Source organism: Phaethon lepturus, unplaced genomic scaffold, assembly GCF_000687285.1.
Source record: "Phaethon lepturus isolate BGI_N335 unplaced genomic scaffold, ASM68728v1 scaffold43105, whole genome shotgun sequence".
Lineage (NCBI taxonomy): Eukaryota > Metazoa > Chordata > Aves > Phaethontiformes > Phaethontidae > Phaethon > Phaethon lepturus.
Genome location: NW_010543577.1, coordinates 1,620 through 18,897, shown reverse-complemented (window position 1 = coordinate 18,897; position 17,278 = coordinate 1,620). Strand labels below are relative to the sequence as shown.

General features: G+C 42.0%; 1 protein-coding gene across 1 annotated transcript in view; it reads right to left on the bottom strand.

The window, feature by feature from the left end:
• DDX31 (DEAD (Asp-Glu-Ala-Asp) box polypeptide 31) overlaps positions 1-17,072 on the bottom strand; it is a gene marked incomplete at both ends in the record, with an annotated part of 37,675 nt that extends 20,603 nt beyond the window's left edge. Inside the window, 13 exons of the mRNA XM_010288375.1 lie at positions 4,959-5,018; positions 7,684-7,860; positions 8,225-8,460; positions 9,214-9,320; positions 9,718-9,837; positions 10,700-10,764; positions 12,466-12,507; positions 14,061-14,105; positions 14,802-14,866; positions 15,450-15,520; positions 15,971-16,014; positions 16,548-16,623; positions 16,819-17,072. Coding sequence (XP_010286677.1) covers positions 4,959-5,018; positions 7,684-7,860; positions 8,225-8,460; positions 9,214-9,320; positions 9,718-9,837; positions 10,700-10,764; positions 12,466-12,507; positions 14,061-14,105; positions 14,802-14,866; positions 15,450-15,520; positions 15,971-16,014; positions 16,548-16,623; positions 16,819-17,072 — 1,362 coding nt within the window. The remainder of the gene's footprint in view (positions 1-4,958; positions 5,019-7,683; positions 7,861-8,224; positions 8,461-9,213; positions 9,321-9,717; positions 9,838-10,699; positions 10,765-12,465; positions 12,508-14,060; positions 14,106-14,801; positions 14,867-15,449; positions 15,521-15,970; positions 16,015-16,547; positions 16,624-16,818) is intronic.
• Positions 17,073-17,278: the final 206 nt, after the last annotated feature.

Below are 17,278 nucleotides of genomic sequence, written 5' to 3'. Positions count from 1 at the left end.
GTGTGCAAACATATTTCAATCTCCCTTCTTTATTTTCTGTTCATTAGTAATGTCCTCACATACTCCTTGGATTTTACATTCACCACACACAATAGCAGAGCAGGTGTGCAGATTTAACTCTGTTAGGAAATGTTTTGGAACACATGTATCTTTTAGCTAGTTGCAAAATAGAATATATTAAGAACGTAAGCAGGAGCTTAATGTACTAAAAATGTGTCAGCCACCCACTGAAGTGTTTTCATGCAACTCCCACACACGTTAAAAGACTAGGAAGCTGATGTTTTGGCAGCAAAGGCCTTCCCATAAGCACTAGCCAGGTTGCTTTGTGGCTCCAACTGCAGTAAAAGAGGAGACACTTTCCACAGCGCCCACTCTGAAATAATACACACTTTCGCTCCAACACGCTCATTAAGAAACGACTTGTTCCCAGAGTCAGAATGAACAGATGTACAAAAAGCCATTTAAAGGAGGTTGGAGAAAATAAATCAAGAGAAGTCGGGGAACGTGTACAGCAGTTACCAGTATAACAAGATTATAAACTCTACAGCACAATCAGACAGGAGTGCTGATGTCTGATTCCGATCTGGCTGGCTCTGTTATATACTCCCACACTGACAAGTCTTTGGTCTTTTCCTATACTGTGCTCTCTCTCATACCCAGTGAGAAAGTCTAGGAAAGGCTGTGTTTGATAAGGAGGCTCTGACCTTGGGACAGGGTCAGTTTACCCAAAATAAACAGATAGCCTAGCTGTCTCTGTGGGCAGGAGCAGGCACCTCCAACATGGGGAGGAGAAGTCGATGGCAGGGGCAGGAGCCATCCCTCTCATTCATCAGGATTCTTTGCCTCCTCTTCTAAGATACCTTTTCTCAACACCTCTGGCTGGAAAACTAGTGCCGCAGACAGTATTGTTCTCATGTGCATTTGCCAAAGCAAGCAGGAAAGTTGAAAAGGTTAACTGAAAGCCTAAAAAATAGTCAGGGCCAACATTTTAGGAGGAGGTTCTCTCGCATCATAAGCCTTGTATTCACTATTGCTTTCACAATGCCACCAACTCCACTCAGCTGTTACTGACACATATCAGCAGCAGCTATTCTCCCAGGGTTTAACTTGGCTTTCTTTCAGAAGTGTCTTGGGATTTACTGGTAATTGGAGTGTTTTGCAAACTCTCAAAGATTCCTCAGTTATCAGTCCACCTGCGTCTGCTGTAGCTCCTTTTCCTCAAAGACCCTAGTAGACAGCAGCAAGGTAGAATTAGGATAAAAAGTTTGAGTTGATTTCTTTTCCTCTGCTGGCAGAGCCCATGAGCTTCTTGCTTCTCAGATCCTTAGAAAAATACTTGTGGGTCACCCTACCAGGAAATGGAATACAGCTCAAGCAACAATTATCCAGTTTTACTAGCACTACATTTATTCCACACTAACATGCTGTCAGTGCTCTTTCAAAAAGCCAAACAGATTTTCCGCGTACTGCTCCCCCGTCTTTTCCGCTGCCCCAGACGGAATTCACTTTTCCATGCATGACCTCACACCACCATTCCTTAATAACAGGGAAATCAAGAATATGACACCTCAGCAGGTCACCACTGATTCCTTTCAATGGGCAATGGAAGGGAGAATTAAGTGACCATCTCACAGGAGCAAGGAGAAATAATCTACACCAGTGCAATGTTAAAGAAAACCCAGGTGACAAGCAAACACAATAATCTGAAGCCTTAACCACATTCCTGCCCTGGTTCCAACTGCAAGTCACAGAATGGCACAGTATCAAGGTACAATCCACCCGAGGACCCACAGAAATGCTGAAATTTCGGCTCCTAACAATTCCTGTTACCAGCCTGTGCTGTGTAGTGGGGTACAGAGAGGTGGGCGCAGGGGAATGGAGGACAGTAAGGCCACACCAAAATGGAGGCATATTGCTGCAGAAGATCAGAGCCAATACAGCCACAAAAGTTTTGCAAGGGCCTTGGTTTGCTCAGTCCCCCTCACACAATCTAATTAGGGCAAAGGAAATTGCTAAAGTTGCTTTTGAAAGACACTCAATGGTGAGGTCTTGAAGGCCCTGAGCTTGACAATTGGCTGCCTACATGAGGCCTAGAAGTACAGATGGAAGGCAGCTTGCTCAGGTGCCAGGCTGTCAGTTGGATTAAAATGACTCATTTATTTACCAAAGAACCTCACAAAGTGCTTTAGCTAACAGGCAGAGAGGGCCTAACGGCTCTCCAAGCTGGGGAAGAAGCTCTCGCGCCTTCCCGGCCTGCCAAAAGTCATTACTGCCGAGTGTGGAAAGCCATCAGCAGGGTAGAGACCCCCGTCGGCAGGGTGACAGATTGGGCTGCGTAATCAGAGGAGGAAGGAGAGAGCACAGAAGCTGTCAGAGGCGAAAGCTCTTGGCTGGGGCCGCCAGAAAACTGGCAAGATGAGTTAGCGTGACTGAGTAAACAGCAAACAATCTCCAAATGATCTTTCCTCTCTCCCTGGAAGAGATGAACTTGTTTAAAAGGCGCATCCCAAAGGAAGCTGCAAAGAACTTCAGTGAAGGAGAGAGAAATAAATCTGGATGAGACCCTCTGAGATACATGGCCCTTCTTTATTTTCTTGTCTGCCAGCATATACTGTCTGACAAAAATATTTTATGGACTATATTAATATACATATGACGTAGAGCAAATTAATAAAAGGAACAGCAGGTCCCATTGCTTACTAGAGCGGAAAGATGGGTGGAGAACATGGCATAAGGGACAAGGGAAGGACGGCAACATTACTTGTGTTGTTCTTTTGTGAGCCAGGTTTCAAAATTTTGTGGGCACAAAATGTGATTTCCCAGTTAAAAGAACAGAATCATCTTTCTGCAAAACATTTTTGCTGATATAAGTGTTAGAAAAAGCAATGCCCTCGGAGGCAGGAGGTGGTCACAGCGCCTGGCTGCCCTTTGGACATATGCGTTGGGGAGGTACCTGTAATGTGGGACTAGTGCAAAGTGTATCTCTATATTAAGGTGTCCATATGGTCCCCATTACTGTGGTAACAGGCCACCTCCTGGTTTCAATGCATTTGTCCTCCCAACATCTCTGTAAGATAGAACAGTGCTACTATCCCCATTTTACAGATGGGGAGCTGAAGCACAGAGAGATTTTGGACTCAGACACACAATTTACTGTGCTTAACGTGCTAACCATGTGCCAGCTGAGCCATAGTAACTGTAACTGTCAGGATTTGCATCCCTGCCTTGCAGTAAATGCAAAGTAGCTTAGATTGAAACGAAGGAGGGTTACGATAAATGCGTTACCTTACACTACCCTCTTCATGGCAATCTAGGTTAATCCACATTACCTCCCATTTATGACAGGTCGGTAGCAAACACACAACTATCACTGTTCAGCTGACATGTGGCTACTTGCCTTGTCATCACAATTCCACATCCACTTGTGCAGAGTCTGTGGCATGGCAGGAAACCAAACCACATCTCCAGTGTCTCAAGGGGGGGATCCCATCCACTGGGATTTCTTTATCCAACTTATTCTTCTTCCTACCTTGTCAACAGCTGTACACTTCCTGGCAGACTTCCCCAGCCACAGGCTGCATTTCCCCTTTAAATGGTCTCACCCAGGAACTGATGTCCCAGTGACTGCAACGATTCTGTTTTCTCTTTGTCTAAAATTGAGCATTCACTGTCTTTCCAAACTCATTAAACTGAAGTTTCAGTAACAAGACATGTCCCTGAAATTTATCAGTTATAGACAGCATGTGCATGAAGGATAACAAACTTTAGCTATTTATTATTTAGAATTTACCAAAACACTTTTTATCTTCAAAACACTTAAATCTACACCACTGAACGATTTAAGCTTTGCTATCCTACTCAGTCGACACAAGTATTACTTCCGTATACAGGGAAACCAAGTTATAGTTACACTTACACATTGAAAAGATGCATTTTGACCTTGATCAAATCATTAAAAGGTTGTACACACAAGCAGGACCAAGAGTAGCATGTAACAAGTACAATTTTACAGGTGATAAAATATATAATTTGGCAATGCTAAATCAAATACTCCTATATACATGGCAGTCCTAGTTTGAACTGCAGGCATAAAAATAAGCTAAAATCCAGTCCCCACTCTCTGAAAAAAATCCCAACTAGTTTCCTTTAAGAATAATGTGCTGCAAAAACAGGAGTCATTTCAGAGCTGGAGAGGGTTTCTCAGCTCTAATTACTCCCGATCGCTGTAATTTACAAGTTTGCAGTGGGTAGAAATCGCCAAGATTCACACATTTTCAGATCAACAGCTGCCACTATTAGAGAGCAAATCGTGCAGCCTTCTGCACCACTGCAGCAGGCTAGCTGTGGCATCGATAGGTCAGAAACAAAAAGCGGAAGGTGCCACCACAACACAAGGGTGCCAGCAAACTTCAGTAGAGAACAAGAATTTCTCCCTCAGCACCCTTGAAGGAAACTTGAAGGGCAAAGCATGGAGAGCAGCAGAGCATGTGCATTGCTAATGACACCATGCTCTGGTTGGGCTTCCCTTCCATCCCGGCAGGTTTTTGGTTTTAACCTTGGGGTAGTCATTAACATGGGAAATATCACATTACATCCAATTTACCTGGCAGTTATGGGGCAAACTACAAATTAGGATTGCGTTCTACTGACTGCATGTAGAGGGGCAAGGTTCCAGCTTTAAATGAATAGATTTTTCCATACATAAGACCATGCAGAATACTTAGAAGCCTCTTGTATAAGACATACACTTTTTCTCTATATGGTACCTTGCAGCAAAAGATCATATAACAGTTTGCAAAGAGGGCACCAGTCCTTATTTAACATGGGAGATGCAGAAAAAGGAGATGACTTTTCTCAAGGTCAGAGAGAGAGCTGGAATTACAGCTCAGTGCCAAACCCTCTGTTCCACCATTAGGTATCAGACAGGCCCCTTAGTGTGGAGCTGCAAAGTTACTTACAGTGCAAAGCAAGATGCCAGTCTCAGATTTTAGGAACTCCTGGAAGACTTCTGTTCTTTCCTAGAGGATTGAAACAGAGAAACAAAAAAAGGTCTTTATGCATATTACAATCAAACATAAAGCAAATTAGCTAATGTAACAATTTAATAACTATGCCTCGTTCACTGTATCATGTACAGCTTCAAGAGCACAGGAATTGACTTCAGAAGTTCCAGTCAGACTCTTTCTGCAAATGGCAAAAAAGTAAATCTATAGCATAGAGGTGTGGTCCCAGGTAGGAAGGCACAGCGTCTGGGGCAAGCCTGAATGCATTTGGTCAAATCAAAGCATCCAAGACCTCCATGGTTTGCACAGAAGCATGGCCTGCATATGTCAAAAAGCAGGAACGGTTTTACACAGAGGAGGGGGTTCACAAAAGATTAAGCAGCAGCAACAGAAGCACTGGCATACTATATGGGCTACACAGGCTTTTGTGAATGGAAGAAAAAGCTGGACATCTTAACTGCTGTTTGTCCAGTCACACAATGGGCAGGATAAGCCCATTTTGTTGGCACAGCAATATAGTCACATCACAAGACAGCAGCCTCATCATGTGCCCAATGGGGCATGCAGACAATCACTGGACTAACTGTAATTATTAAGTATCAGGGATGCTCAGCTGCACAGTTACTCATGTGAACCGTTGTAGGATAAGTCTTCAAAGTAACAGGGCAGGAGAGGTGAGATTTTGGCCAGAAACCCCTGTCCAACAGGGCAAGGAGGCAGGACTCCTGGGCCCTGCAGGCAGCTGCCACAGAACTCCCAAGGCACCTTCCCATGGCCTTCCTACAAGGAAAGGCCTCGTACTGGCGAGAGCCATGAAAGGAGCTGCTGACACTGCAATGGAGGTCGTTCCTCCATTAGAGGTGCTCCCCAGCCTTGTCTTCATCGCTGGTTTGCACCAGCAGAATTCTTGCAGCCCCCACTTCTAACATGAGCTTAGGCTCCTAGGCAGGGCTGTTGGGAGCCCCCAGATCACAAATTACCCCACCATTAGTCTTTGAGTCCCAGAACTGCAGGAACTCAGCAGCACGACTCCTCACTTACCTTCAAAAGCCGCCTTTTTTGTCAGTCCTAAAACCTTCCTAAGCACACTCCCGTTAGTTTAACTAACTACTTTGGCGTATGTTTTTTTCTTGATGAAAGCAACAGAAACTGATTCTCCAACCCACATTACATCACAATGATATTTACTATCACACAAAAGACAACCTCTGAGCACTAGTGACCGGAGGCCTCAGTAGCATTTGGTCTTGGCTTGCCAGTAGCACCTACACTTCCTCTCCTTACGTGTGGGAAACTACACACTCACACATCCTTGATCGGATTCCATTTACTCTTTTGCTTTTCAAAGCTCAGGCTGTGTCTGGCCTCAGAAACACCATTCTCATTTCCTTCCTGTCCCCTTTGCTTCCTCCTTCCAAAATATCCTTGTTTCCATGTTTCAAGCCTTCCTCTTCAGAGTTCTTACTAGGAGTTAAGTGAATGTCCCGTTATGCTGATGATATAGAAGAAACCTTACATACCTGACTCCCAGCTAGAGGTACTGTTCTAAGAAAGAAGGGAAACTTGGGCCTTGCTGACACACTGAACCCTCTGTTGACAAAAATTAAAGAAGAGAGCACGCTGTATCTTGTTGACAATGACAGCAGCCGTGCTCAGCAGTACCATATGGGATCCACAATTTAGCTCCATTAATGCTCTTAATTTGAAGACATCAAGCACTAATTACACACTGGGTACTAAAAAGGCAAAACCCTTCCCCTGGTGCCAGCTACTTAGTGGTGTTCTGTTGGCTTAACAGCTGGTCAGGGTAGAGTTGGGCCAGACCAGGCCTGCTCACTCGCTCAGGCAGGCAGGTTGAGGAAAGGCCAGACTGCAGGGACAGCAAAGCACATGTTTCTGGTCTCCACAGGATGGGAATGAGTGAGAAAAACAATGGCTCTTCACCTCTTCCTTCATCAGAAGAGCTCTATTCATTTACCATCTCTGCTGTGCAGCTCAGAGTAGAGCGGTAACTCTCTCCATCACAGACCAAGAGCAGCATTAGGGGCTGAACTTTGAAGGGATGTCCCTCAGCTATTGAGAAATGCTGTAGTGACAGTTCATTTGATACTCTTTTCCTGGGCTATCAGCCCTCTGTAGCAAGCTCCAATCTCACCACCCAGCCCTATCCAGCTAAAACCTAGACCTAACTTGGGGTAATCACTGCTATATTGCTATTATTCCATCCCAGGAAAAAGAGCAGTCTGTCAAGATACTGTTCTTCAAAATGAAAGCCAAGCTGCTCTGTCCTCACCTAATGGGGGCAACTTATTGGGTAGTAATGTTTTAGGGCTTGGATAAGGTTTCTCTTTGGCATTAAAAGCCTGCCTTGACTGCATGAGAGAGAACTATGGATACATAAATGGTTTAAGTGCACTCACTGGGAATACAGAACGGCTGCCTCAGCCTGCTGAAATAACACCTCTTGCCTCTTCAGCTGTGTTTTTCAGATATAGCTACCACAGTACTTTCCAGAAGTGGGACAATATTCTTATTCTCATTAGCAGATGGAAGAGTGAGGCCCCTAGAGGTGAAATGACTCTCTGTCCTCTCTTCTGCCCTCCTCCCCAGAATAACCACATAATAAATCGTAGGGAATAAGGAATAAAACTGTGTAACCTGACATTTTGAGAATGCTTACTTCCTGTTCCATGTTGCCGTGCAGTCGTAGAAACTGTAAGCGGGTAGAGGAGACAGATGAATGTTTAGGTTGTTCTGACTCTAGCCCTCCTGAAAGGACTTTTAGAAGGAGCTCAAAGTGGAATTCCACTTGTTCACAGCTGGAGAAAAAGATGATCATCTTGTGGTGTTTTTCAAACTGCAAGGAAAACCAAGAAAATTGCACGTGACCACTTCCACAGGCCTCTCCCAATTCCCTGATCATTGTAAGATGATGGTGACTAGGTGGCTTCCACTTTGGGAGATATGATTATCCAGGAAAGCATTACAGAATTTGCCACCAAATACTGACCCCACGTAAGAAGTACGAGTACGTGCTGCACGGGTATTTCACCGCCAGCATGAAAGGCACAATAGCATCTCAGCTCTCTTGTGGCTCCCTGGACGCTAGATGCGCTGCAAAGCCCTAGATCTAATCCATGCTATCCTTGACAGAGTAACAGATAAAGGAGATGGAAAGGGCAAAGAGCTACTTAGTAATATAAATGCAAACAGAGTCTCACCTTGCATTTCTCAAGGATAAAAGCTGCTAATGTTACAAGCCTCAATTTGCTGGGTACGATCATGATATATTGCTTGAGCTTCTCTGGAACAGCAAAGTTTTCCTGCTCCATGCAGTTTGATGAACTACTGCCTTGTCTATCCATTTGTGATGCTGGTTTGAGTGCCTTCTGGATTTCATCTGTTATGGAAATGCTGATGGGATTATTCAAACTGATATCAGCCAGCCGTGTTACTCCTAAATCACAGAAAATTAAAAATAGAGGAGGTCCAGTCTGGGGTGCTGCTGAAGAGGGCGATGACATATTCACATAAAAAAAACAACTAATGCAATTCCAGTGAAAAGCAGGGAAGGGCAAGGAACTAATGAGCGATGCCTCAGACACTGACAGAACACCTCCACAAGCTTCAGACTTTCCAGGGCTTAGCAAGGCTTAGTTGTTGTGGACTCCACCAAAAGCATCACAAGACACTACTTCAGCCAACTGTGCTATTTTACATCACATAAATGTCTTGACCAAATAGACAGCATTTGGCAGTCCTGTTTTTTAACTGTGTACATGGAAAAAAAACAACAGATCTTCATTGTATCAAGAGTGCAGGAGTGACGAGGCCTGGCTCAATTCCTGCCTCAACAACTGAATTCTTGTATGATACTGAGCAAATCACACAACAGCTGTCCTGTCCCATCATTAGCTTTTTGCCTTAATTCCGTATTTGTAAAGCAAGCAAACGAACCAGTGCTTGCCAGGTTCATGGTAAATTTGCTCTGGAATTTGAGAGAGCTATGTAAGGATCATGTAAGTATATACACTGACAGAAATTCCAGTAACAAAGGACAACTGTCTTAAGACTAAAGAAATCAACAGGCGTTAATACTCTTCTGCAAAGGGCTTCACATGGGGTTGCAATATAATCAGACTCAACCAACTATTTTGCAGTTGCCTGTGCATTATTCAGCTAAAGGAGACACCATCTGTCTATAACCTACCTTCCGTGAGGGTGGCTGAGAGCAGGACATTCTGACGTGTCTCTCTCTCGGCGTTTAAAGCATTGAGTATCACAGCTACATCCTTCTCAAAGCCCAGGTCCAGGATCCTACAAAAACAGCAGAGGTGATGAAGGATGCTGTAGGAAGGGATGAGGAGAAAGTCTTAATGCTACATGAGCCCATCAGAAATAGGGGAAGTGCTAGAGCTGATCAGATCTTTGGCCCATGTAGCTTCATGTTCCATCTTCAACTTTTGCCAGGGTCAGACATGTCAGAAGACACTGAGAGAGTTTCTGCAATAAATAATTGCACAATAATCTGTCCAAAGGGGACATTTCGTCCTAATCCCAGACAACTGGTGCTTGGCTGAGGCCACTGAGTCTGAATGGTTTAAGATTGTGTCTGCGTTCTCTTTCCTTTTTTTTTTTCTTTTTAAATATTTAATGAATTATGATGCAGAGGGTATCATAGTTATTTTCCATATCTAAACACTTGGAAGTTTACCTGTCTGCTTCATCAATAATCAGCCACTGAGTGCGACGGAAATGAATACATTCTGTGGACTTGATGTGATCAACCAGGCGACCAGGAGTTGAAATGAGGATATTTATCCCTTTACGTAATCTGTTTAAATTAAAAAACAAAACAAAAAAACCCACAAACCAACCAAACCCAAAACCACAAAGAAGAAAACAAAACAAAAATAGAAAGAAAGAAAAAAAAAAGAACAGAAAACATAGTGGTTAGCAGTAACTCTGGAATAGGAACCCAGAGTGAGGAACTGGAACCTACAGAGGAATAAATAACAGCCACAGTAAAATTAGCAGGGACAGTACTTTCTCACTGATTAAAACTGAAATTTCTTGCACAGTTAAATTTTATCCTTGATCATCATTGATATTCAGAAGAACAGGCAGTGATAAGGACAAGGTGGAACAAAATATTAATAATATTAAAAATACCCTAAAACACCCAAACTAGGTTTTCTTTTCTAATTGAGTACTTTTTTTTTACTGTCAAGAGTAAACTTCTTTTTGTGTATGCTTATATATAGAGAAATGAAAATTCCATTTTGGATTATCAGCTTACAATGCAATTCTTGAAAAGGGAAAAGAAAGAGATTTTTAACACCAGGAAATCTCTTCTCCAGAAAGCAATTTCCCCCGTAACAAATACAGTTAGGCAGAACTCAGTGGTAAGCAAATACAGGTGTTTTTCAGAAGAGGAAAAAAAAGAACTGACACAAGAGATCATCTTCTCAGAAGGCTCATCAACATTTTAGGAATAGATCCAACTCGGGGAAGTGAATATTTCCTTTTTTTGCTGACTCAGTCACTGTGACTGTGTAAGATCCAGGGGGATCACAGCTTGATCCAAACTCACAATCCTCTCTCCCGGTTAGAAAAGCACTCTGAAGAAGAGTAATGAATAAAAACGCTCTAGAGCAGAAGAACCCAAAATACAATTTAAGAAGCTGGCTTCCTACCTGGCTTTTTCTGATTTTCTCTTTTCTCCCCCCATTAGCACTCCAGGCACAATCCAGGCAAATGGCTACAGAAAGGAAAACCAACACCAATATAGATTCTCCTTAATAAAGAGACAGAGCCTAATAAAAAAAAAAAAATGATGTTTCTTGGCAAAAAGAGAAAGGACTGGGTCTGACAGCAGTGTGTATCTGATTTGATCTAACAGACACAGTCTACATGCATGCCCTCACCCACAGCTACATATCAATGGCACCGTTAGTTCTAGCCATGTAACTTGCTTCCCACCTCATCCAGGAAGAAATGCAATCATTTTTGCACCACTTCCAATCATATAATAATATTTCTTTTCCTTCTCCCCATGTAGCCTAAGTGTTCAAAGACAAGCTACATGCTGTTTCTTCATCTTGCCTTTAACCAATATCTTCCTGTGGCCAAGGAAAATTTAATTAAAACACAGGACCTACAAAGTTTCTATCTACATACATAGACCTACATGCACACCATCACCATGTCTATAAACATTAAATGTCAGTCTCATTGATACTGGCAGGAGTTTTTGACACTTACTTTAATGAGGTCCAATCCTTCATTGGATCCAATATTGCCCAATAGTTACAGGGGAGATAATGAAACCACAGTACTGCCACTGCCTCACTCGAGAGGAAATGCAGAACAGAAGCAGAGCACAGCTTGTAAGGATTGCACAAATGTGTGACTGGTAAATAGGCTTAAGTTTGCATGGGTCACTGCTTGCCAGAAACGTTCCAACAAAATAGTTTCTACAAAAAGAGTTTCTTTTTAAGGTTTAAAATAAGGAAGAAATCTAAGCAAGATCCAGGCAATATAACCTTAGCAGTTGGCGTTAGCGTAATTGCGTCAGGAGCAGCTCAACTAGCCTTTTTCTCTCTCGGTAATTACATAATCATATTACACCCTCTGATTGTCCAGCCCTTCCAAGATCCAGTCAGACCACAATCTAAATCTTCTGCTTTGGGTCACTATGGCAGTTTACGCTGGACTTGATTGTTACTACACATTATATGTAACAAAGAAAAATTAAAAGCTCTCAGTCCAGACTTCATCCTTTGAAGGACATCAAAAGTCCACTCATAATAACTTCTAATTACTGTGGAAAAGACTGAAGTGCTTTAAACCTCAGCATGACACAATAAAATCTTACTTGGTACTTCAAGCACTAAAAAAAAAAGAGTTGGAAAGTGCCGAGGAAGTGGGAATAGGGATCAGATAAATGATTTAGATACTTCTAGCTCCATGGTAAGATATGCTGCCCCAACTAAAAGGAAAGCACAATCATTTAATGGTTTTAAAAGCCTTCTAATTTCTCCAGTCATTCAATTGGCAAAGCAGTTCAAGTTCTACTCCCCATCTGAAACCCATCTGTCTAGTATTAGTTTCGCAAAATGGTACTTGTCATTGTGAGAGTTTCCATTCATAACTCACACTGAAACAATGGTAGGTACGCCTAAAAACCAAAACGTTGTGAAAATCAACTATGCTTGTTTATGAAAACATGTGCAACTAAGGTGCCATAATTAATCACTTAATTGTTCACAGAATAGTTTTAAACATGCCACAGGGAAATCATGCACTTAAAGACAAACAGCTTAATCTTTAAGGACCATTTATCTTGCCCGATGCTGAATTTCCTTAAACATCCAGTTGAATTCACACGAACTGAAGCTGCTTAGCATCTTACAGCAAGAGGCTCAAGGAATAAGAAGAACACAGAGCACTGAATTCTTACCTTAAGTAGTTTCTGCATTGTATCAAAACTTTGGAGTGCAAGCTATGAAAATCAACAAAAGAAAGTGAGCTCTGAGAAAGTCCCTGGACTACGAAGATGGACTATGAGCCCCTTTGGCTCAAAAATCTGTAAGCTAATCTAGTTATGTATATCATCAGAATTCTAAATACACCCTTAATTTTTCTTTTAGAAGATGCTTATTATTTTATTTTCTTGCATGATCCTTCCTTCATTATATTTAGACCTGTTCAAAAACCTCTCTATTGGTTCAGCTCCACAAGCCAGCTCTCAGGACAACAGAGACTTCTGCTGGCTTCTGTGAATGCCCCAGGGAGAAAACAAGCTGAAGCCACAGAAGATTTTGCTCCGTTGCAAGACTGTAACAGAAAAATAGCACAATTTCTGGAAGAAAACCACTATGAAAAGGAAATGCAGCCCAAAGGTTAGTTATCTTCTGGCAGGGCAGACCGCATTATTGCCTCACCTGACCTACAGAGCGATCATACCACTGCATCTTTCTACATCTCCACTTCCCAGTTGGCAGAACAGAGACGGCATGCACAAAGCTTGCAAACCTGAACGACTGATCAGTAGGAAGCATTCAGCTGTTGGGTTTCATGTGCTGTCTGACAGCCATTTCTGCTGCGGCAATGAAGATGACCGAGAACAACAACGGTGCCACCCTGACTCATTCATGGAATGAGTATGTGAGCAGGGCTTCATTACGGGAGTAGAACTATTTTAAATGCTCTGACTACACATGCTACATACTATTATTTGCCAAGCTCTACAGAAAGGCCATTGCTTTCAATACAAAGTAAAAGTAATACCAACTGTAATTACAAATTATCTTTATAAGTACTCTCAATGGCAGCCCTTTAAACAAGCTTATGAACAGTTTCCTACATGCTTAGTATTCATACAGCATCCTAGAGAGGCAGTAAGTTTGCTGCTGTAAAAATTTAAATAGCTTCAGAGCTTTCTCCTCTCATGGAACAGAGCTGAGATATTGCATTGCAGGCTGCATAAATATTGTGCCCCAAACTAGATACCTGCAATCAATTCTCCACATGGAAGTTATCATTTGACATAAAAAAAAAAAAGAAAATGTTGATACCCTCCTCTGAAATTGCCTTTGCAATTGCAAATAATATAAATCAAATAAAAGAGACTTCAGTGGAGAAACCAACTCTTGGAAGCCTCATCTTCAGCATTCACTTATGGATTTGAAAAAAGGACTTTAAAAATGAAACGTTTGTATAAACCTACACATTTGCAAAGCTGATTTCATTGGTTTTACTTACTCTCCCTGTGTGAGTTAGGCAAGCTTCTCCCTCCCATGCACTGAGCTAGAGAGTTTCTCCAGTTTTCACAATTATTTCCAACTGCATGAGGAAAACTTATTCCCTCTTTCTTTCTTTGGTATGACTGAACAAAAATGACAACACGCATCTGGAGAGCTAATACTCTTCCTGTGAGTAAAAGGAGTTTTCCGAAGACAGCCCTTGGTGGACCCACATCTACACACTAAAAATCAGTGTTCAAACACTCAGATTCAGACAGAATCAGGGAAAAAAAAAAGAAAGGCCACCTACCTCTCTTGTTGGGACTAATATGAGTGCATAAGGCCCATCACTGCGCTGCAAACAGAGAAGACAAGAGGTCCACTAAGAAGAATGGAGCACTGAGAGACAGAGCACTTCTATGTCTGCTGTTCACAAAGTGAATTTTGAATGTTTTTAGTACAAGTTTTACACAACACTTCGCGGTATTCCCCCCTCCCAGCTTTTAAAAAGATCAACAGTCTTTCAAATACCAATACTGCACTGCCTTCTCTTTCCTGCTTGGAAACCTGCTCACAGTCATACCCAACATTTTATTCCATACACGTATTGTTTCACTCTGGTATTTCTGAGTTGCAGAAATACTCTCATGTTTGATGCACAGCAACAATCTGTAGGTAGCAATTGCAGAAGGTAACAATCCAGGATGGGCTGGAACCATTTCAACTCCTAAGGAAAGTCAGGATGATCTCTTTCCATAAAGGTCACAAGAGATGGCAAATCTGCAGCAGCATTTTCTGGTCAACCAGATCCAATGATGAGCAATTTAGCCTACTGCATGAAATAATGGGGAATGTGTAACATTGCTCTTGTATCATCTGTATCTCAGCAGTACAGGAGGATCACATAAACCACATGCACAAATAAAGGGGAAGGGAGACTGCTTGACCTTTGCATCCAGAACAGACAGTGATGACTACAAGGTAAAAGCTGGATTTTATTTTTGTTAATCTTAATATCAAAAGCAAATGTATTTAATTCTGTTGCACCTACCTTTATTTTGGATTCCATTCCTTGCAAAGACTGTACAAGTGGAATCCCATAGGCAAGAGTTTTACCTTTTTAAAAGGGAGAAAATTGGAAGACTTTGCATTAAAAAAGAAGTGGCAATTACAACACTCCAGCAAATTAAAGTACCACTCATCCTACCATTCTTAAACTGAGGTCAGAGTCTGGAAAAGTTTTAATTAAGTAGAAAGTTTCCAGAACGGAAAATTGACAGGCAATTCACCTAAGGGTTAAATTAAAAAAGGAGAGGTGGTGGTAACCTACTAAGACCTATCTAAATAAATATACCCATCTACCTGAGGAGATGAGACATCCAGGCACAGTTGGCTGTAGAGCAAGCACATAAGTTTGTATGGTAAGAGCACGTGCTGCTTAGCTCCACCGGCCTCCTGGATCTGCATCCCCAGCGTAAGACTCGGAACAACCCCACATGCAATGGCTGGCAGCTGCACATCAACATTCAGTCCCATCACTGCATCGTTACAGAAGTTTGCACAGCATCTGTCTGTGTCACAGCAGTCCCACGCCAGGCTTCCCAGCCTGGAGCTGTGCTGGGAAGGTGAGGTTTTGGTTCTGTATTTGGGATCCAGTTTAATATGCCCTAGCAAAGGAGACTGACAATTAAATACTGACCTGAACCAGTCTGAGATCTCACTAGAGCATCTTTGCCTTGCAGGAGCACAGGGATTGTTTCCTTCTGAACACTGCATAACAAACAAAGCAGGTTAGGAAACACAAATGCAACACAGGATAGAATCCTAAGGTTTTAACATACAGTGACTATTTCAAACCTGTTTACCCCAAGTTGCACGCATTCATCCCTGCTGTGCAGCTACATCAGTAGAGGTCATTTCTAAGGAAAGTCACTAGATAGACATCAGATGTGATAAATTGAAAAAAGATGATTTTATGATTCAAGTACCCAAATAGAAGGCAGGATTCCAAGGTTCTACCTTCAGCTGTGACTACTGACTTGCTGTGTAACTTACAAGTTACTTCTCATCCCAAATTTTGAAAGCAACAAACCCTATGGCAAATGGGACAGCTTAACAGGTGCTGTGTTCTTCACAAACCAATTACATATAATGAAACAACTATAGATGATTGGCTTTAAGGGGTAGCAAAGGGCAACGTTTTTATATGAATTTGCTTACCTGGTCATGCTACTTATCTTTAGAACAGTGTTTATTGTGGATATCTAGAGAGACAATAAAGAGCAGTAAACAAATTTCATTGTCAAACTGTTCCTTTTGTTATTTTTTATAGTACACTATATATATATGTACACACTATATATATATATTTATGTACTACTTTTATAGTACAGGATAGAGCAAAAACCAGAAGACTGATGCTTATTCTCTACATTACTGGTCCAGTGCAACTGGGTGTAAAAGTTCCCAGGTCGTCAAAGTAATTCTCAGTTAATCAGACTTACACCATTGCTGGTACATCATGAAATATCAGACTTGTTAAAATACTGCATGCCCAAATAGTTTTCTGCGGTTTTTCTGGTATTACAACTGCAAACAGTGAAGAGTGCTGGGACAGTGTGTTTGGGGATGGGTCAGGACACTGGCCAGCATGCTGAGCTAACATGCTACAACAAAATCAGGCAAAGTACTGGCGATTCTATCCAAGTCACCAAAACAGGTGCATCTCTCAGCTCTCTAATCTCCCCCCTCCCTCAAAAAAGCATGTTTCAAGGCACATGACCTTCCTGCCACTCACCAGATGCGGATGCAGGTCCAACTGGTTAAAAGAATCTGTAGTGAAAACATTTTCTTGCACCTGCTGTACTGCTTTTCTGAGTTAGGGGAAACAAAACAAAAGAAACCAAAGCACATGGTGTGGTTAAAAATTATACAATAGTATTCTACGAAAACAGCAATAAAACTACATGTACCAAGCAACTGCTTTGCCCAAGGAAGGGCAAGAATTCAAGACACTGAATTTCGAGCCATTGAAGGGGTTTTTCTCCTCAACCATTTGTCTAAAATACCTGTGAATTTTTGGGATATCAGGGTTGTTTCTAAACAGGCTGGACGTCTTAATGAAAGGTTTGCTTTTCTGGCTTTCATTTCGGTTGTGAGTCAACTGCTTCTTAGGAACAGGTTTTTGTGATGAACTTCCCTTTTCCCTGGTGTCAGCTTCCGTAGCACATTCCTTGGAGGTGTTTATTGATGGCTTACGTTTGCGTTTCAAAGGTAGGTTTCCATGTGGTGACTGGAGCCTTCTTTTCAGAGCATTAGATTGCTTTAACGTTAACAAACAAACCAGATAGACAGCAAGAATTCATTAATGACTGAGAATTAACAAGACAGTGTCATGTTGAACACAAACATCAGCCCACAGATAGATCCCTTATTTTATTTGAATCCCCTACCCCATGACTAAAGAAACTAAGTTTGATTTTTGCAGCTAGACAGTTCCTACTCTAACAGATTCATCACCACGCCTGA